The sequence below is a fragment of the Fusarium keratoplasticum genome, chromosome 14 (genome assembly GCF_025433545.1).
Source record: "Fusarium keratoplasticum isolate Fu6.1 chromosome 14, whole genome shotgun sequence".
Lineage (NCBI taxonomy): Eukaryota > Fungi > Ascomycota > Sordariomycetes > Hypocreales > Nectriaceae > Fusarium > Fusarium keratoplasticum.
The window spans coordinates 222,127-241,334 of NC_070542.1; the positions used below are offsets into that span (position 1 = coordinate 222,127).

The 19,208-nt window shown below is 52.3% G+C and overlaps 9 protein-coding genes across 9 annotated transcripts; 4 read left to right on the forward strand and 5 right to left on the reverse strand.

Annotated features, from left to right (window-relative positions):
• Positions 1 to 950: 950 nt before the first annotated feature.
• Positions 951 to 2,666, forward strand: NCS57_01470800 (MFS domain-containing protein; the record flags this gene model as incomplete). The annotated part of the gene is made up of 4 exons (XM_053064301.1): positions 951 to 1,121; positions 1,184 to 1,334; positions 1,391 to 1,556; positions 1,613 to 2,666. 4 exons carry the CDS (start codon positions 951 to 953, stop codon positions 2,664 to 2,666), a joined length of 1,542 nt encoding a protein of 513 aa, XP_052906185.1.
• Positions 2,667 to 3,215: 549 nt separating this feature from the next.
• Positions 3,216 to 4,196, reverse strand: NCS57_01470900 (uncharacterized protein; the record flags this gene model as incomplete). Its single annotated transcript, XM_053064302.1, has 1 exon — positions 3,216 to 4,196. The coding sequence occupies one exon, from the start codon at positions 4,194 to 4,196 to the stop codon at positions 3,216 to 3,218; it is 981 nt and encodes a 326-aa protein (XP_052906186.1).
• A 466-nt stretch (positions 4,197 to 4,662) lies between these two features.
• On the forward strand, positions 4,663 to 6,401 carry NCS57_01471000 (uncharacterized protein; the record flags this gene model as incomplete). The annotated part of the gene is made up of 5 exons (XM_053064303.1): positions 4,663 to 4,807; positions 4,861 to 5,399; positions 5,466 to 5,929; positions 5,987 to 6,195; positions 6,250 to 6,401. 5 exons carry the CDS (start codon positions 4,663 to 4,665, stop codon positions 6,399 to 6,401), a joined length of 1,509 nt encoding a protein of 502 aa, XP_052906187.1.
• Positions 6,402 to 6,670: 269 nt separating this feature from the next.
• On the reverse strand, positions 6,671 to 7,630 carry NCS57_01471100 (Epimerase domain-containing protein; the record flags this gene model as incomplete). Its single annotated transcript, XM_053064304.1, has 1 exon — positions 6,671 to 7,630. One exon carries the CDS (start codon positions 7,628 to 7,630, stop codon positions 6,671 to 6,673), a length of 960 nt encoding a protein of 319 aa, XP_052906188.1.
• Positions 7,631 to 8,255: 625 nt separating this feature from the next.
• On the reverse strand, positions 8,256 to 9,395 carry NCS57_01471200 (Sialidase domain-containing protein; the record flags this gene model as incomplete). The annotated part of the gene is made up of 1 exon (XM_053064305.1): positions 8,256 to 9,395. The coding sequence occupies one exon, from the start codon at positions 9,393 to 9,395 to the stop codon at positions 8,256 to 8,258; it is 1,140 nt and encodes a 379-aa protein (XP_052906189.1).
• A 467-nt stretch (positions 9,396 to 9,862) lies between these two features.
• Positions 9,863 to 11,048, forward strand: NCS57_01471300 (uncharacterized protein; the record flags this gene model as incomplete). Its single annotated transcript, XM_053064306.1, has 4 exons — positions 9,863 to 9,876; positions 9,937 to 10,331; positions 10,382 to 10,630; positions 10,687 to 11,048. The coding sequence occupies 4 exons, from the start codon at positions 9,863 to 9,865 to the stop codon at positions 11,046 to 11,048; spliced, it is 1,020 nt and encodes a 339-aa protein (XP_052906190.1).
• Positions 11,049 to 11,138: 90 nt separating this feature from the next.
• Positions 11,139 to 13,327, reverse strand: NCS57_01471400 (Zn(2)-C6 fungal-type domain-containing protein; the record flags this gene model as incomplete). The annotated part of the gene is made up of 5 exons (XM_053064307.1): positions 11,139 to 11,797; positions 11,848 to 12,899; positions 12,953 to 13,062; positions 13,117 to 13,215; positions 13,274 to 13,327. The coding sequence occupies 5 exons, from the start codon at positions 13,325 to 13,327 to the stop codon at positions 11,139 to 11,141; spliced, it is 1,974 nt and encodes a 657-aa protein (XP_052906191.1).
• A 904-nt stretch (positions 13,328 to 14,231) lies between these two features.
• Positions 14,232 to 15,701, forward strand: NCS57_01471500 (uncharacterized protein; the record flags this gene model as incomplete). Its single annotated transcript, XM_053064308.1, has 1 exon — positions 14,232 to 15,701. One exon carries the CDS (start codon positions 14,232 to 14,234, stop codon positions 15,699 to 15,701), a length of 1,470 nt encoding a protein of 489 aa, XP_052906192.1.
• Positions 15,702 to 15,950: 249 nt separating this feature from the next.
• On the reverse strand, positions 15,951 to 17,488 carry NCS57_01471600 (uncharacterized protein; the record flags this gene model as incomplete). The annotated part of the gene is made up of 4 exons (XM_053064309.1): positions 15,951 to 16,124; positions 16,173 to 16,557; positions 16,611 to 16,888; positions 16,937 to 17,488. The coding sequence occupies 4 exons, from the start codon at positions 17,486 to 17,488 to the stop codon at positions 15,951 to 15,953; spliced, it is 1,389 nt and encodes a 462-aa protein (XP_052906193.1).
• Positions 17,489 to 19,208: the final 1,720 nt, after the last annotated feature.

Consider the following 19,208-nt stretch of genomic DNA (forward strand, 5'->3'; position numbering starts at 1 on the left):
ATCAAGGAACACAGCATCAACACGTATACGTATGTACTACTGTTATCAAACAAGATAAAGAGCGACTAGCTACTACACAAGAAGATTTTTTTTGGTCTCATCCCTTCACTTTTACTCAGCCAAGTGCGCCTAATTGAAGCAGTTGTTCCGAGTCGTCACCAAACTATGGCTTTTGCTGTTGTGGCTGACGGCCTCCGGGCCTCTCTTGGAGTCGTCGTCGATGATAGCATCAATAACTGGGTCCTCGCTTACCAAAACGTTGCAAGAAACAACAAAAAGCCAATCAATAATAAGGTAGTTATATCACATTGCTTGAGTGGTCCTTTTAGCAGTACACACCTCGTTGACTCAGCAGAGATTACCCTAGTTGCCAAATTAGACATGACTCGTGGCTTTGAATCTCATTCTCATGCTAGCCCGTTCTTGACAGTAGGCTTCGGTGTTTCTTGCAGATAGCTCACTCGGTCTTGTTTCCGAGCCACCAACAGGTCATCTTTCCAGGCATACTCCAGGGGAAGGCCCCGGCATCCAGTTCGTCGGCGATCGTTCCCACTGGTGAATTCCGGTAGTGGAGACCATCATGCCCTGTTCCTGACTTGGCTAGGCTGGCTTCCAGGTGTATGGCTTCTCAGGATAAGGGGAGCCTAGTGACATTCAGTCGGGCCATGATCCAGGGTTCCCCGCACTCGTCGCCTTCCCCAGACCCTGTTGTTCGACGGCAATTAGTGCCCCCGCCATTTCCCCAGACTGGCCATTCATCACCGTCAAACGCCACCTTCTCTGACCTTGATTCGAGCACAACCTGATACATATATGTTGACGATTCCCCCATACGGACTTCTACAGAACTTCATTAGCAGAGGTCTTTTCCAATACAACCCTCTACTCTTCTCCATCACATTATCGGCTACACGCAACTTCACGGCTCTGCGTTGAAAACTTATCCAAAAATGTCTCGCAGAAGCGACATCTCCGGCGAGAAGGATTTGGAGGCGATTGGCTCCAAGGCCGACGTTGCCCATCACGAAGTCACCAACCGAGGTGGCCTCACCGACGAGGAGCTCGCCTTTGTGCAGAACTTCCCCGAGGACAAGAGAAAGAAGCTGCTGGCCAAGGTTGACGTGAGTCTATTTTGATCCTGCTGGCTTGGAAATGAACCTGGTCGATACTAACGGTGCAATAGTGGCGCCTCATGCCCATTCTCGTCATCCTCTACCTCGTCGCATACATCGATAAAGCCAACATCGGAAACGCAAAGATCGAGGGAATGCTTCCCGACCTCGGCATGACGGGCGATCAGTACAACATTGCCCTGTCAATTTACTTTATTCCTTGTAGGGTTGACCACGTAATTCCATGCCGGATCAAGCATAACTGACTGATAGCAAAGACATTCTCGGCGAGGTTCCCAGCAACATGATTCTCGACAAGTTCCGCAAACCATCTCAGTACATGGCAGGCATCATGCTTATCTGGGGTGGAATCGTTATTTCTACAGGTTTCATTCAGAACTTTGGCCAGCTACTCGCAGTGCGCACTCTTCTAGGCCTATTCGAGTGAGTTTTGCCATCACTAGTGCCACTGAACGATCAAACACTAACCAGGCTTCCAGGTCCGGCTTCTTCCCTGGTGCCATCTTGATCATCTCCAAGTGGTTCCTCCCCAACGAGACGCAGACCCGAGTCGCTATCCTCTATACCTCGGCAGCCACAGGTGGCGCCTTTTCTGGCCTCTTCGCATATGCTATCGCGAAGCTCGACGGCGCCGGCGGCATCGAAGGATGGCGATGGATCTTCATCATTGAGGGAATCTTCACCGTCCTCGGCGCCTTTGCTACCTGGTTCCTGCTCGTCGACTCCCCCGAGCTCTCGAGCTGGCTCACAGACGAGGAGAAGCGATACCTTGTGCTGCGCCAGGCCACTCGACGCGTTACAAACTCGAGCGAGTACCGCGAAAAGACGGACAAGGGCGCCTTGTGGGCTGTTGTAAAGGACTGGAAGGTCTACCTCCTCACCATCTGCTCCTGGTCCAACGCTGCACCCAACTACGGTCTCAAATTCTCCATGCCCTCCATCACCAAGGGCATGGGCTTCACCTCCAGCAACGCCCAGCTCATGACCATCCCGCCTTACTTCTGTGGCGCAATCTCCTCGTACCTCTTGGCCCGCTGCGCCGACAAGTTCAAGTGGAGAATGCCCTTCCTCATCGGTCCCCAGACTTGCGTCCTCATCGCCTTCTCCATCTTGATGGCCAAGGCCGAGTTCATCAAGGAGAACCTTGGCGCCTGCTACTTCGCCGTGTGTCTCGCCTGTGCTGGCATGTACCCCATTCTCCCCGGCGTCAGCGCGTGGAATATCGACAACAACCCCCTCCCCACCAGGCGCGCCATCAGCATTGCGTACCTCAACTGCGCCGGCACCATTGGCGGTATCTATGGCAGTTATATCTACAAGGACAATGAGAAGCCCAAGTACACCACTGGCTATGGCGCATCCTTGGGCTTTGCTGTCGGTGGTATCTTGAGCGCCGTCATTCTCGAGACGGCCCTGATGTCCTTGAACAAGAAGCGGGCCAAGCTCACTGAGGCTGAGATTCGGGAGAAGTACACGGACGAGGAGCTTGAGGCCATGGGTGACCGTAGCCCGCTCTTTAAATACAGCCTGTGAGGAGCTGGGAAGTGTCGGAGAAGTTCTACGGTGGCTCTCGAGCTGATTGCTTGCTGTGATTTACGTTCAAGGAAAGAGAGCGCAGCTTTTGAGGAGACGCAGGATGCAGCTTAGGCGCACAGAGCTAGCCAATTAAATGTGTTTTAAAGTAATGAGTACACCATACATGAGTCCAGATTCGCAAGGATACTCTTGAATACTCCGTGACTTTATACGGAACTAGGTTCTCCAACCCTATCAATAAGCGTTAGGTTTGATCGGTGTGTAGAGCTATTTCCGTCTTCTATGCCACCTTAATCTAAGCTTGATTGTGGTGATGATAGCCAATGTGTTCTTTATTATAGCTGAAGCCCGGCCCTTGATGGGTTAACTGAGCTAGAAGATCGTGGTGATGATAGCTAGCCAAGGAGCGACAAGAAGACAAAGCTTATCATATTAAGAGAAGTGACATGATAGTTAGACGATGAGATGACAAGAAAGTTACCTAGCAAGAGTCGAGTATCGAAAGGCGAGTGTCAAAAGGTGCCATTTCTACTCAAGTTGGGTTATCTATATAGACCGCTTCTCCTCAATATCCGCCAAAACTCCAAGGGTATCAAGACTCCAGGTCTTCATCTTTTCGTCCAACGGCTGATACGGCCGTCGCATCTCCCAAGACGACTCTTGATCCACGCCGATCTTGCGACCCAAGAAATGCCACGCGCCATACTTGGTACAGGCAATACCCTTCTTGCAAGCCCACTCTGCGTGAGCTACCACATCTTGAAGTTTCTTGGCTTCGTCCACCTTCCCAGCCTTCCACAAGTCGTAGACTGCTGATGTGGACCAAGGGAAGACGTTACCCATTCCCGTCACGCAGCCACTTCCACCAGCCTGCAGCGTGGGCAATAGATAATCGCTGCTCCCGCCAAAGACACCGAATTGCTCGTGTGAGAAGAGACTCGTCAAGCGTGTAAGCTTACCCACGTTTCCGCAGGTCAACTTCACTGCTGAAATATTTGGATGGGTGGCCAACGCAGCCAACTGATCCGAGTCCAGATCAATACCCGACGTGACATTGGGGAAGTTGTATATCACGATAGGAATAGGGGACTGATCTGCAACCTCGCGGAAGTAGGCGAGAAGGGCGGGAGAAGGGAGAGCCTTGGCCCAGTAGCTGGGCGGTAGGAGAAGGGCAAAGTTGGCGCCGGCGCTGGCAGCGTCCTTGGCATTGAGGATAGTCTCGTATGTGGATTGCGCCGAGATGCCGGCCACGATAGGATAGTCAGAGCCGCCAGTCTCAGAGACCGCACGAGAAACGTTCTCGAGGATAGCCCTGCGCTCGTCGCGCGTGAGAAGGGCGAGCTCACCGTTGGTGCCCAGGTACACCAGGCCGTGCATGCCAGCCTTGATCAAGGCCTGGCATTGTGTGAACATGGCCTCGTGATCCACGGATTGGTTCGCATCGCCGGCCTTGTAGAGGGTAACCACCGGAGTGTACACTCCTGCGGGGAGGGGCTTGGCCTTGGGCTGGATGGTACTTCTGTTCATTGTTGTGAATGCTGGTGAAGAGTGAATAGAGACTAGGGTAGTAGAGATAAGGGAATGTGGTCAGTGATGTCCCAGTGAGTGAATGGTCGTCTTCTTTTGTTCTGGCGCGAATAAAATACGAGTCTGAAGCAAGGGTTTGTCCACGGCGAGTCGCGTGCGCCGAACTAACTAGTCTCTGAGATCAGCGGGGGAAGTCCGGGGTGGTTTCGGAACCAAGACCGACGAAGCTCATCGTCCAATAGGAAACATGACCGTAATTTTGGTGTGTCCAGGGATGGGGGCAAATGGAACGCTGATCCCGGCGCCCTCTGGCCACCTTTGAACTTGATGACAATTCTTAGTTGTTTTTGCTCCTCTTTCTTGGGAGGCTCACTCCGTTTTTTTGCCAGATCAGTCAGCTGAGACTTTCTGCTCACACGTTCTTGCTCATTTGTGTACCTTCAAGCAGCACGACTCGTCAACAACCATGGATGTGTCAACTGGGTCCAAAGTGGCAATCTCGCTGAATGACCTCAGAAAGCACAACACATCGACAGATTGTTGGATTGCTATCCACTCCAAGGTCTGGGATATTACCGACTTCATCGAGGAGCACCCTGGTGGACCAGAAAGTGAGTGTTCTTGTCCACAAAAACTTTACTGTTATTCTGACATGATCTGCCAGTCCTCCTTGAACATGCTGGGTCTGATGCCACGGGACTCTATGATAGCGTGCATGCCCCGGATATTATTGAGGAGCTTTCGGATGACAAGCTAATTGGCTACCTTGAGACTCCAACAGCAGATGCAGTTGTAACTGCATCTCAAGTTACTCAACAGGAACCCACATCTCCAGACACTAGCAGCAAGGCCTTATCTGCACCCGAGACAGAGACTTCCTTTGACTCGCTTGACTCCATCCTCAGTGCCCCCGACTTTGAACAGGCCGCTAAGAAAGGACTCACGGCCAAGACATGGGCATTTTACTCATCGGCGGCAACAGATCTGGTGACGCTCAAAAACAACAAGGAACTAGTCCGAAGAATCATGATCAGGCCCAGGATCTTAAGGAATGTCACCAACATCAACCTCGAGAGAAGCATTCTGGGTTTCAAATGTTCAGCTCCATTCTTCATTGCCCCCGCTGCTATGGGCAGACTTGCTCACCCGGATGGAGAACTTGCCCTTTCTCGGGCTGCAGCCAACGAAGGCATCATCCAATGTGTAAGCCCCCGCGACACTTGCTACAACTGGCTTCAATACTCTGGTCGATGTTCTAACATGTGGTAGATTTCAAGTAACGCGTCTTACTCACTGCGTTCAATCGTCAAAGCAGCTCCACCCTCACAGCCCTTCTTCTTCCAACTCTATGTCAACTCAGATCACCGAAAGACAGTGGAGCTTCTCAAAACTGTCCGCGAGCTCGGTGTCAAAGCCATCTTCGTGACAGTCGACGCGCCTGTCCCCGGTAAGCGTGAAGCTGATGAGCGCGCTGCCCAGGAGGGCACAGTCAAGTCAGCTATCAGCGGGGGCGAAAGCAGCAAGGATAAGAAGGGGAGCGGGTTCGGTCGTCTCATGGCCCAATACATTGACAAGTCCCTTTCTTGGGAGGATCTGGCTTGGATCCGCGAGGCTAGTGGCGGCGTGCCTATTATTCTAAAGGGCGTTCAGACCGCAGAGGATGTGAAGAAGGCTGTCGAGTATGGCGTGGAGGGTGTATTACTTAGCAACCATGGTGGTCGGTCCCTTGATGGGTAAGTCAATTTCAATCCATGGAACTGGCAATGTGCTAACCTACTTGACTCGTTTAGGTCCCAGGCCAGCATTTTAGTTCTCCTTGAGCTGCGGAAGAACTGCCCTGAGGTCTTTGACCAACTCGAGGTTTACATCGACGGCGGCTTTGAACGGGGATCTGATATTCTCAAAGCAATTGCCCTTGGAGCAACGGCCGTCGGTATCGGTCGGCCATTCTTATACTCGCTCCTCTTCGGCCAAGATGGAGCCGAGCACTTGTCGCGCAGTATGTTTAACCTCGTTCAAAACCATTGAACAGAATGATGCTAACACCTAGCAGTTTTGAAAGATGAACTTGAAACGTCAATGAGGTTGTGCGGTATCACCAGTTTTGAGGAAGCAAGACCTCGTCTGGTCAACACGTTAGACGTGAATCACCTAGTTGTTTCTGATGAGGAGGAAAGCCCGAGAAGACGAGTATCCAAGTTGTAGATTATGGAGCCGGTTTGATTAGGTTGCACTTTTTGAAGCAGCACACCGTAAAGTTTAGACAAGCAACTGAGAGATGCCTGGATAAATAGCATCCTCAAACTGTTACTATACTGGGATTCATTGTAAATAAAGTCATGAATCTTTTTCTGTAACTCATGTATCCGCAACCTTGCTTGCTGGGCGAACTTGCTAGTAATAAACATCCAGCAGGTTACCTATGGACGTCTTTTCATTCATCTAATCTCGGTTCTATGGAATAATCTCGTAGCTTAGTTCAGTGTCGCATGAAACGCCTGGACAGTCTCCAAGATCCCCTCCGGTTCTGCCAAGCCAAGTCCATAAGCCCTTGAAACGTCAAACCTAGCGGGCCAGCTTCCTACAATTGCTTCGATGGCTGGGTCCCTCTGTTCTTCAATTTGAGAGATTGCTTCATCACCACCAACCGCCTTAAGAGCGTCTAGCATCTCTTGAACGCTGACTGTGATTCCAGGCAGATTGACGACCCGCGAATCACCAAACTTCTCAGCTGGGATGTCTTTCACTTTGACAAGGTTCTTAACCACCGTTGTCGGGCTGCATACCCAAAGCTCAAGATCTCGGCTCACGGGCAGGGTATTTCGAATACCCTTCAGTGATTCGCGGATAATGCCTGAGGCGAAACTTGAGGCAGCGGCAGACGGAGCTCCAGGTCGAACGACAACAGTCGGAAGTCTCACAATCCGACCATCAAGAAGACCACGACGGGAAAAGTCATTCAACAGCAGCTCAATCATGATCTTTTCCATGCCATACGAGCTCTTGGGCTGTGGCAGCGTCTCAAACTCTCGCACAATCTCCGCCTGGCCATAGATGGCGCACGAGCTGGCAAATACGACTACCGTCCCGGGATGCCCACGCCTCAGCTCATCCAGGATGTTTCTGATGGAGTCGAAGTTGACCTTCATTCCAAGGTCGAGGTTTGCCTCGGCACCGCCGGACATCAGCCCGTGGAGTAGGTAGACATGGGTGTACGATTGAGAGAGGAGTTTTGAGACGGCTGACGGGTCGGTGAGATCCGCAGCGAGGGATGTGATACGATGGGCATCTTGTGCTATTTTGGATGGGATGGCTGGAGGGGCAATGTCGGTGAGCGTGAAATTGTCGCTGGGGCTCGAGTTGGCAATGAGGGATGCGATCAGCTCTTGGCCAATGAAGCCGCCGGCGCCGGTGATGAGGATGTTTTGTGCCATATTTGGGGAAGCTGATGAGACGATGTAAACGTGATTGGGTGCTTGACGAGGGATGATGGGTTATTCAAGGATCATTGTATACAATTCTTGTATTTTTAACTAGGACGCTCTGTTACCAGTGGCCTAGGGATATGGACGGCCCTGGTCATTCGTCTCGGCCGACGGCTTGGACCCTATGTCGTGGGTTGCGGTCTTGTGGCCGATTGGCTGGGTTGCACAACTCTCCGCTCAACGACTTGGGTTGATCCAATCAGCCACGTCAACTTCATGTTACCTTGACCTCAACTGGCGTGTTTTGCTCTCAGTCCATGAATGAATTGTCTACGGTTTACAGCTCTAAGATTCAGATCCCACAATAACATCCGGGGCATTTAAATTTGGGCAATGGCACATTGGCACTGGTCAGTGGTGGGAGAGGAGCTATTCTCATTAGAGCATTTGACTTCACTTGCCATGCCACGCAGTTGTAAGCAAGCGCATAACAGACAAAACTCACAGTATTCAAGACTTGAAAAGATTGTGAATGGTGGCATTATGAAATGACAGCCAGTGACGCTAAGTTCTCGCTGATCAACTTTGTGCATTGGCTCATCTCGTACGCAATAACCTCATCGGAAATCCAGCTCTAACCCTTAACCCACCCCTCAATATCCTCTATCCTGACATGCTTGATAAACTGCCGGTGGAAGGTAAACGCAATGTGTGTGACTTCCGGGCCGTCCCCGTCTTGTACGAGAATACTCGGGTAGCTTAGTTCCCGATTCTCCTTTCCCGTAGAGCTGTTCGTCCCACAGAACCCGTCACCGTCCTCCAGCACACGCTCAGTCCAAGTCAAGCCATCATCATCCGACACGCCTACTGTGAGCGCTTTCCGAGGAGTTCCCCATATCGCGCTCTTTTGGCCAACGGCAACCTGGTTTGGTCGCTTATCATCTTCAGGAGTGATATCGTCGTAGAGCCCTTCCCGTCTCAACGAGTCGGGGGAAGCAGCAGATCGGTTGAACACAATGGCCAACTTGCCGGAGCGAAGGCGGGCGGCGCAGATGCCGCTGTTGGGGTTCGGTAGAGTGAGAGCCTCTGGCTTTGCCCAGTCAAGGCCGTTGGTGGAGGTTGAGCGGTAGACGTTGTCTGCCCAGCGGCTGCGGTAGAAAGCAACCCAAGGAGATTGCCCAGAAGCCGGAGGCACTATGTTCATGTGCACGGCGCCAGAACTGTCCGGGATCTGCTTCTCGTTCCAGGTTTTACCGCCGTCTTTTGAGTAAAAGACTCCCGAGATGTCGTCATTTCCGATCCACCGGCGACCAGGCGTACCTCGGCAGTAGAAGACTGGCAAGAGCCAAGTCCCGTCCTTTAGCACGACAATGGGTTGACGGGTGAAGATGCCTGTCTTTCCCGGGAGAAGCTGCTTGGCCTCAGACCAGGTGATGCCCTGGTCGGATGACTTGCGAACCAAGATATAGGCCCCGTCTTGATTTCCAGCGTCTTGTGAGGTATGAAGTAGCCATATCTCACCGCTGTCTGGCACTCTGAATAGAACCGGGTTCTGGCAGCTCCTATTCTCGTCGTAGGAGATTTTCTTGGGAGAAGTCCAGGATGATGAGCCCGGCTCGAGACGAGAGAGCCAGATGCTGATGTCTGGAAGACCCTCTTGCGAGCCACCAAACCAGGTACAGAGTAACGTCTTGTCTGGCAGTTGAAGCAAATTTGATGCATGGGACTGGACTGTCGCTGCGGGAATCGGGGTGCTCTGGATGTTGGGTGCCATGGTGTGCGAGTGCTGATGAAGGTTTATGGTTAAACAAGTGTCGTGGTATGAGATCTAATCAACTTGACCTCGTGTGTTGACCGGCTTTACCGTGACTAGTATCAGAGTCGTATGGCCTTGACCACTTTAAAAGCTTGATACTGTGACTGACTTGACCCGTGGTCGTCTCCGTTTCGCTTTCCGAATACCCCACTTCCTCGGCCGCGTACATGTTTCCGAGTCTCGGAGGGGCGACATGGTTCTCCTCACAAGCCTCAACCAACCGGAGAGTAGGCCGACCCTCCACAACCCCCGGGGATGGCCTCATCGAGGAGTTGATGCGGGGGTACCCACTCGACCCTGCTCGGCCACTTCGACGACGAGACATGGCGAGCGGGGAGGATTGACAAGATAAAAAGCAGTAAATAATGCCAGGCAGAGAGATTTGGAGTAGTCATCATCACATCACATCCAGCTGACAGACTAAAATGGAGTATACACGGTGAGCATGTTTCCATCCAGCACCTCCCCATGCAGCCTCACTAACCCGATCTTCCTCTAGCCTTGGCAACACCGGTCTCAAGATCTCCAAGATCATTCTTGGATGCATGACCTTTGGCTCGAGCAACTGGGAGAGCTCACCATGGACGCTGGACGAGGAGCAGGGACTGGAACTGCTCAAGGCTGCGTATGACAGCGGCATCAACACATGGGACACGGCCGACACTTACTCAAACGGCAAGTCAGAAGTCATCGTGGGCAAGGCACTCAAGAAGTTCAACATTCCCCGGCAAAAGGTGGTCATCTTGTCCAAGATATTCAACCCTGTCATGGATGACGACTCCAGGCCGCCCAGCGTCAACGATGGGCCTTTGGTTAACCAGATGGGCTTGAGCCGGAAGCACGTCTTCCACGCTGTGGATAAGTGCCTGGAGAGGCTTGGCACAGACTATATTGGTATGAACACACCGGTCATACACAGGCCCTTTTATGCTTACTTTTCATAGACGTGCTCCAGATCCATCGTCTGGACCGTGAGACCCCGCCTGAGGAGATCATGAGAGCCCTGCACGACGTGGTCCAGTCTGGCAAGGTCCGCTACATCGGCGCCTCATCTATGTACACGTGGGAATTTGCACGCCTGCAGTACATCGCCCGCTCCAACGGGTGGACCGAGTTTGTCTCCATGCAGCCCTTCTATAATCTCCTATACCGCGAAGAGGAACGCGAGATGCTCCCCTTCTGCCAAGCCACCGGTACGTGCGCCTCGGTTTCAATAATAGCGTAACTCATGCTGACCATCACCTCTCAGGAGTCGGTGTCATTCCCTGGAGCCCCATCGCAAGAGGTCTCCTCGCCAAGCCCCTTCCCTCAGAAGGCAACACCGAAGGCCAGTCCCTGCGCAGCCAGATGGACAAGAAGAAGGACGCGTGGTTCGCTGATGCCAACTTGGAGATTGTGAATCGCGTGCAAAAGGTGGCAGCTGATAAAGGAGTCAGCATGGCCCTCGTCGCGACGGCCTGGGTGTTGCAGAAGGGTTGCTGGCCCATTTTGGGGCTGAACTCGGAGAAACGAGTCAAGGAGGCTGTAGATGCGCTGAAGATTCAGTTCACGGCCGAGGAGCTGGAGTATCTTGAGAGCGAGTACCGACCGAGGAACATTCAAGGCATGTAGATTGTTTGGTCATGCTGGGGCATAGAAAGTATACATAGAGATTCCCATTTTTGATGCAACATTGATCTTTGTACAAAAGTTTCAGAACCATTACTGAGTTTCTCCGTTGGGAAACATAGCTATTGACTGCAAATACCCATCGACATCAAGATATGCTGGATCAAAGCCAAAGATTGGCGAGAGCCCGAAAGTCGTGTCCCACGTCGGACAAGGATTTCCATCCACACGCGGGAGCATATGCTCTACGCCCACTGCGTCTCCAAACCCGTGATTGCTGTCACCGTTGAGGATCACATCAAGGATGGCATCATCTACTCCATTCGTAGGTGCAAGCAACGTCAACACCTTCTCGAGCCCACCAATCATCAGGCTGGCCAAGTGCCACTTCCCCATTGACAGCGAACGGAGGTGCTCTATCAGTTGGGTAATCTTATCCCGAGCCTGGTCGCGTCTTATCAGGTTGTCGCCGTACTTGTGGGCCACCTTGGCCAGAAACATGCAACAAAAGGCTGTCATGGAGATGAGATAGGATGGCATGCCGACGATGCCAGACGAGATGTCAGGGTCAGTCACGAGCATGTCTATTATAGCCGATGCAGCGGTGACAGCCATGGATGCTGAGTCAAGAAAATGGCCGGGAATGGCGTCTGATTGGCCACGAAAGACGTGGGAAAAGAGGTATAGCTGTGCGAAGTGAAAGTGAAGGAGAGCCCCTTTCCGGGGAAACCCTCCAATAGCGGGGTGTTGCTCTAAACCTGATCAGCTTCCCTACACAAGATCCGGCAACCTAGACACTTACCTGGTAGCCGTGTCGTCCACTTTGCGATCCATTGATCCAGTTGCCGGTTATAATGGCCTATCTGGCTGACATAGACCCGTGGTATCGTCTCGCCTTTGTCTGGACCAAACAGTTGCCTGACACTCCTCACGACTCCCATCAGCTCGACCTGGCTCATGAGCCTTTCATCCTGGGCTGTGGCGAACGGAGCCTGCAGAAAGCCTTCCCAGTCCTGCGTCGACCATTCATCTTGGATGATGGCGGGCCGATCGTAGAGTATGGCGAGATGCTGGTCACATATAAAGAGAATGGACCAGATGCGGGCGTAGTCGATGGCATCTTCCGTCTGTTCCTTGATAGCCCGGCTGAAACTGTTGTGAACGTTGCATTCTGTAGCCCGACGAATAGCGTGTCCCGACAGAGTCCACGATAGATCGCTTAGCCAGTATGAAGCAATGCTAAGGGCTCTAAAATAGTCCCGATCCCCTGACCGTTGAAGCATTGACTTTTCGGTCAGCCTGCGCAGCTCGGAGCTGCATATTCCATAGACCTTGTCGGCGTCTGGATCATGCAAGGCGGCGACCGTCAAGGTTGCAGCGGAAAGAATGGAGCTTTTCCGGCGTAGTTCATCCAGGGACTTGTATCTACATCCGATAGAGTAGATGAAACCATCAAGTCGATCGCGGTAAAGCGCAAAGAGACGCTCTGCATCGGCTTGTTGAATCAGCCCTCGCGAGATGAAATCGTCGATTGGCTTGCTTTGCCCATCCTTGGGATCCTCAGGCGAACGTAACGCCCTCATCTTGGTCAACGCGTACAGGGAATGTATAGGGGCGTGCGGCAGCCGGTCGTCCTCTGGCGTGAGCTTAGGCGAGTTGTCGCAGGAAGGACCGTTGACTTCATCCAAGGCATACTGGAAGTTAGTGACGGGTGGTTGCGAAGTTGATGGATCACGGCCTTCTGAGAGAAGTGAGATCCGAAGCGGTGGAAGGTCGGGCATTCCTGCGGCGCTTCTCATTTCTTTCATGGCTGAGTGGAGGGACTCCAGGTCCGCCAGCACCGCCTCTGATAGTCTAGGTTTATCAAGTCAGGGGCAATTTCCATCGCTAAACTAATAGGATCTCACTCTGTCTTTTCGTCGAGAATGGTCTGAAGGTTCTTGCTCACAACGCAGCTGAGCTTCTTGTCAGTGCACCTTCGACACGGCGGTCCAGTATCGTCCATTAGGCATTTGATCTGTCTTCAACGTTAACGGAGGCCTTTCTCTATGAAAAACTGACATGCCCGTACCTTGTGCTTGCGGCAAGTCGTGCATGCCCTGATATTCCTCGAGATGTGCGCCACCGGCTGATCATTGTGTGCCCCTATCGCCACCCTCTTTGGGGCGTTCTGCCCAGGTCAGCAATCAGCTCATAGCCACGAACAGAGCAGTTGTGTAGAGACGTACAAAGGAGGCCTCGGGCACTTCATGGCTGCTATTGCCCCTAGAGCGCTTCGACATTGGTAATGCGAGACAGACTTGAACGTGTGACGACAAAGTCTGGATGAGCCGCATGACCAGCCGCACAGGAGACCCATGCGGGGTATGGGGTACGGGGTATGGGGGTGAGTGCGCGTATTAGTCAGGCTAGATTTAAGAGATCTAATTGGGTGATTCCCTGCCTTGTCTCAGCTATCCCCACCATCATTTCGGCTCAATCTACCCTACAAGATGCATTTCACCAGGTTGCTATCCCTCATCAAGGTCTCGAAGGGTGATAGAGGGCATCCAATTTTATCTTGAAGTGATAAGAGTGATTTTTTTGAACTAATCTTGACTATTATTGAACTGTTTTCGACAGCAATCACGTTTACGTGCAGATGTTTCACTATTTCCAACACAACCATCTAATATCCAGTCATTCTTTGATGGACCAAGATTGCATCGGCACGATGTTCGATGACTCTACTAAACTGTTTACACTTGATAGACATGGTATACCCTTGCCTCTTCGAATTAATAAGCCATGTGTCCCGCTGGATGACCTAGCAACATATTGAAGCTTGGCCTAGAATTGTCTCTCCGCGAGGATTGGTGGTGCTGGCAGATTCAACCAATCGGCGCGAAGGCCGTCTAGACGACAAGTCAGCCAATCAAATATGGTAATACACTGAAGGTCGGAACCATGACCGAGCCCGCTCTTAGCGAAACAGCAACAACGCGCCTCTGATGTCGGCCTCGCAGTCTGGTCTGGCATGACAACGCAAATGTACTTGAGGTGCTACGAAATTCACAAGCAATATCAGACAATCTGCAAGCTTTAGTCTATTTCAGCTCAAAAGTTGTTGCAAGATATCTCTTCAGCCCAATCTCATCCCTGCCATTCACAATCCCTGTTCCGCCACCGACATCCCCCTCAGACACAATGGCCGTTTCAGGGGTGCTCGACCTGGATGCAACCCTCTCATCGCTGCCTCCGGTCAAGCCTGAGAGCCTAAAACTCCGCCATAAGATCCGATCAGACATTTGTGACCCTACAGCCAAGACCCCTATACTGGTCATCCTCGACGACGATCCCACAGGAACTCAGACCTGCCACGATGTCGTCATCCTCACAGTCTGGGATGTGCAAAGTATCAGTTCCACCTTGGGAGCTGTTGGTCCCGGCGGCGGCTTCTTTATCCTGACCAATTCGCGAGCGCTTCACCCGCCGCAGGCTCGGGAGCTTATGATAGAAATCTGCGCCAATCTCCAGTCTGCATCTCAACAGACCGGCCTTCCGTATGAAATCGTGCTTCGCGGCGACTCCATCTTGAGAGGCCACTTCCCTCTCGAGCCCGAGGCCGTGGAAGAGGTGCTTGGGCCTGCCGATGCCTGGATCCTATGTCCTTTCTTCCTCCAGGGCGGAAGATATACCATCGGTGATATTCACTACGTGGGCGAGAACAACAAGTTGATTCCGGCTGCAGAGACGCCGTTCGCAAAAGATGCCACGTTCGGCTACCAGAGCTCTAACCTTCGAGACTACGTCGTCGAGAAGAGTCAAGGGCAGATTCCACATCAGGACATAGCATCGGTTGATCTGGACACCATTCGTACTGGCGGGCCAGATGCAGTCCTCGAGCAAGTCATGCAGAGGCTCAACAACTCGAAGTCTCGAGTGGTCTTCGTTATCAACGCCGCTGCGGACGAGGACATGGATGTCGTCGTTGCTGCCCTTCTTCAGGCGTCGCAGCGGGGGAAGCGATTCCTCTTCCGCACAGGCGCAGCCTTCGTGTCGTCGCGACTGGGCATCTCACCGATCCCTCCCCTGTCTGCCCAGCAACTGGGCTTACCAGGGAGGCTTGGAGGATTAGTCATTGCTGGATCGTACGTGCCCAAGACGACGGCACAGCTGGAGGCGCTCGTCGAGAAGGCTGGCGATACCATCACCACCATCACACTGGATGTGCAACGGCTGTTGAAATCCCCTGAAGAAGGCGACGCAGACATCCAACGCGCCATTGGGCTCGCTTCCGAGGAGATCCGGCGTGGTCAGGATGTCCTGGTAATGACGAGTAGGAAGCTCATTGTTGGCCAAGATGCGGTTGAGAGCTTGGATATCGGGTCGACAGTTGCCAAAGCGTTGGTCTCATTCCTCCAGCAGCTCGACCAAAAGCCGCGGTACATCATCGCGAAGGGTGGCATAACATCGTCCGACATGGCGACGAAGGGCTTGAGGATGAAACGGGCCATGATTCTCGGCCAAGCTGCACCAGGCGTTCCCATCTGGCGATGCGATGAGGCCACCTCAAAATGGCCAGGACTAACTTACGTTGTGTTCCCAGGTAACGTGGGTTCCAATGATGGGCTTTATGAGGTTGTTAGCCAGTGGAGGGGCAACGAGGAGAATTAATTTACATGGCCTGAAGTAGCCGCGTGGGTGCTTACGGTGACAACAAGATGAGATGATCCCCTTCTGCTTGGCAAATAAGCCCGACTTGACGCGTATTTGTGCCTGCGAAGTCATAATTATGAACTTTGCGAGGCAGCCATGTCTTGCGACGTTTCTGCCTTCTTGGATGCTCCCTTCTGTCGTATCCATGACTGTGGTCAGGTTGAAAACGTAAAGTACTCCGCCGTTCCAGGACTGGAAGTTTGCTCATCAACGGCTACTAGACTCAACTTGTGTTACTTCACGCAAGTGAAGAACATGTTTCTTGTACCAGGGCCAAAAGACCTCAACTGACCACCTCCGAAGCCTCCGCATCCCAGCCATAATCTGGAAGACGCCAACCAAAGTCATCGTGGTTCCAAACTGGTGGCTCGACCACAGTGTCTATGGAAATCAGTTAATAGACGCTCTTGTCAATGGAACTGTACTTACCGTCTTGTTATCCTTGCGCGTCGTCGCGACAAACTTCCACTCATGCCCCTGTACAATGACTCCTGGCAGAAACGCCAGGTTTTTGACCGCCCCTCCGCCATGCGCCTCAAGGAACGACCATTGTGCGGCCTGCCAGGCTGCCATTTGGACGTCGGCCCTTCTCCCGTCCCCGCCATGTCTCTTAGTCTCAATGCTGAGGGAGATGGGGTGCGACGCCAGGGGCGTGAAGGCCGTGTGGTTGACTGACCCTGCCGTTTCTTCGAGCTTGGCAATCGCATCACTTGTACAGGTGTCTTCCGCGTCTGCGTCCAGATAGAGAACGTAGTCCACCTTGGTAGCCGGGATGGGAAAGTAGTGGAAGCGTGAGCTGACTGATGCCGTCATGCTGTTTGCGTTAGTGATTGCGAGAGGCCAAGTCTAGTATGCTGGGATACACACCATGGAGAAAAGTCGACCAGCTGAGTCTCGTTCGGGTCTCCATCGTTGAACAGGGCGTCCAGCAAGGGGGTATGCACCAAGTTGTTCCACCCTGCCTCGTCGTATTGCAAGTGATGACATTGACCAGCTCGTTTAACAAGCTTCCTGGCTGTGAGCATGAGTCTTGAGGCTGATGTCATGTCCATAGGTGGTGAGCCATCTGTGGCCGAGCTATAGAAGGCATCATTGCGAAGCCGTCGGAGCGACCGATCACCTGCAGATTGCTTCCCGATCTCGCTCTAGCTGGTGTGAGGATATACCAAAAACAACGAGATCAGAGTACCCACCTTGAGGATATCAGGGATGATGCACCTCGCTGTTGAGAAATCGTACATGTCATCCAAGAGATTTGCCAAGTCAGAAGGCATATCTCGATTATCTGGGTCCATCGTCACAGAATCAAGACGGTGGTTATTGTTGTATCCTTGAACTGGAAAGGCCCTCGTTGGCGAGCTCCGTCCCGAAGTTTGGCTGGCATTACTTTGTGAAGACAAACTGGGCGTGTTCTTGAAGATGGCGCTGCTGGAGGCCGCCTTTGTTGGCCGTGGCGTCTCGTTGGCATCGAAAGGTTCATCGTCTCGTTGGTGATCGGGGTGAAGCTCCTTTCGCTTCGATGAGTTCTCTGGCGTGCCTGGATTGTTTGGATCCATTGAAATTTGTATCCGGGCCTTTGAGCCGTTGGAAGAATGCGACGGCGAGATGAGATGGCTGATCTTGCGTCTCTTTGTTGATCTCCCTTGCTCGTCACGCGAGGGCGCAACGTCCGGTGAGGGGCGCGACAAGGAAGGAACGATTTGATTGAGCCAGTTCTCGATGAATTCATCAAGCTGAAGTGACATTTTCTCCTCCTTGTGCCTAATACTGAGAGTTCGTCAACGTCGGAGTTCCGCGCTTGGTTGCGCGTCGCGCATTGTGATGACCGGTCGGCGGGGTGATAAGGTTGATCGGCATAGGGTTCTTCCGAAGTTCTGATCCGCTTATCTTATCCGTTCGGTTTATCTTATCATCGTTTTGGTGTCACGAGTCCCACCAATCAAAGACCACCAGCCTATACAAGCAGCCTACCCTGAAGTTGGGCGAGTCCCGTTCTGTCCCTTGGAAAAAGATAAACATGATGACGAATTCATTGATTGATGACTGAAGATTGCAGAATATTCAAGCACTTAAGGATGCTGAGATGATTGTTGCAGTGCCGTCGGTGGTGCGGGGCACTGCCGGAATGAATGGTCCTCCTGTTACTGTTACTCTCTCCAACTGGCATACAACATCATCACCGTCAGCAATGTGAATCTCCTTGACTGCGCGAAAGCTCCCATGGGGTATTTTGCAGGGGTCTCAGCCAAATTGAGATATAGGACTATCACGTTGCCACCCAGCTAGTGAGCGACTTAGATAGTGACCTAGTGATAAAGACTAGTGCGGGAGCCTTCGTGCAGTCAAGGAGATACGAATGAGTAGGATTGAGCATACCTGCTGTAGCTGATCGACACAATCTACTTACTCATTCCAGTCTAGTACTACAAGATCTCTCACACTCGTAGGCTCACACTCCGCGACATGGTGGCTGGGAGAGTCCAAGTTAGAATACCCCAATCTGGCACGCACTCTTAGCCGCCTTGGGTGCTGGGATGAGATTGAAGCAGAAGTAACCGAAGTGCTCGAGACTAGAATTAGAGAGGTACGGGCTGTCTCGTCCTTGGGCGGTGCAATGTTACTAACCCATCCACCAAAGAGGGCGTTACCAACCAGGAACTGATGCATGTTCGTATGCCCGACATCCGCAACATCTACGGATGCCCTCACTGCTCTGGCTATGGAGCACCCCTCGCTGGGGACCTGTCCGAGGCGTGCAAGAAAGAGTCTTCCATCACATTCAACTTGACCCATTCCCTCCCGAGCATCGACCCTTTCACACCTCGACCAACCATCACCACAAAGCCCGTCAACTGTGAGCCATGCCAAGTCAAAGCGGTCGCAAATTTTTTCAATAGTCGTCGTCAGGAGACTGCAAGGTAAGCTTAGGCTCCGGCGGAAAGCAACACCTGTATCCTCAAATACGTGTTGGTAGCAGAAGGGTGAGGCAGACTCGCGCCATGGTGGCGCTGGCAGTCAAGTGATGGAGAAGGGAAGCGTTTGGCTGGCACAGCGCTGCATGAAGACAAACCAACACAGTCTCCACTCTGCCATCGTGGTTACCCTCTGAAAATCGGTGGTCGGCCGACGGATCAGCCCCTGGTCTTGAAGCACACACATGCATGTGGATGACTTTCAGGCATGATGAACAGCTTCTCTCAACATCTAATTAAAGGCATGACATATAATCAAGCGGTTTGCCAAAACGGAAAAATCGAACAGAGCATTAAGAACTTCAGAATCTTTGAAGGGTACGGGAGATAATGCAACTGGATAACAGGTTGTCTTGGAGTTCAGGGGTTACAGCACGGCGACACCCCAGCCGCTCCTTTCAGCCAGCAACACCCACAGACTAATAGTGCTTCTAGCCCCCTAAGGCGAATGTCACTCCCATAGGGAACAATGACATCTTACCGCCATACGGAA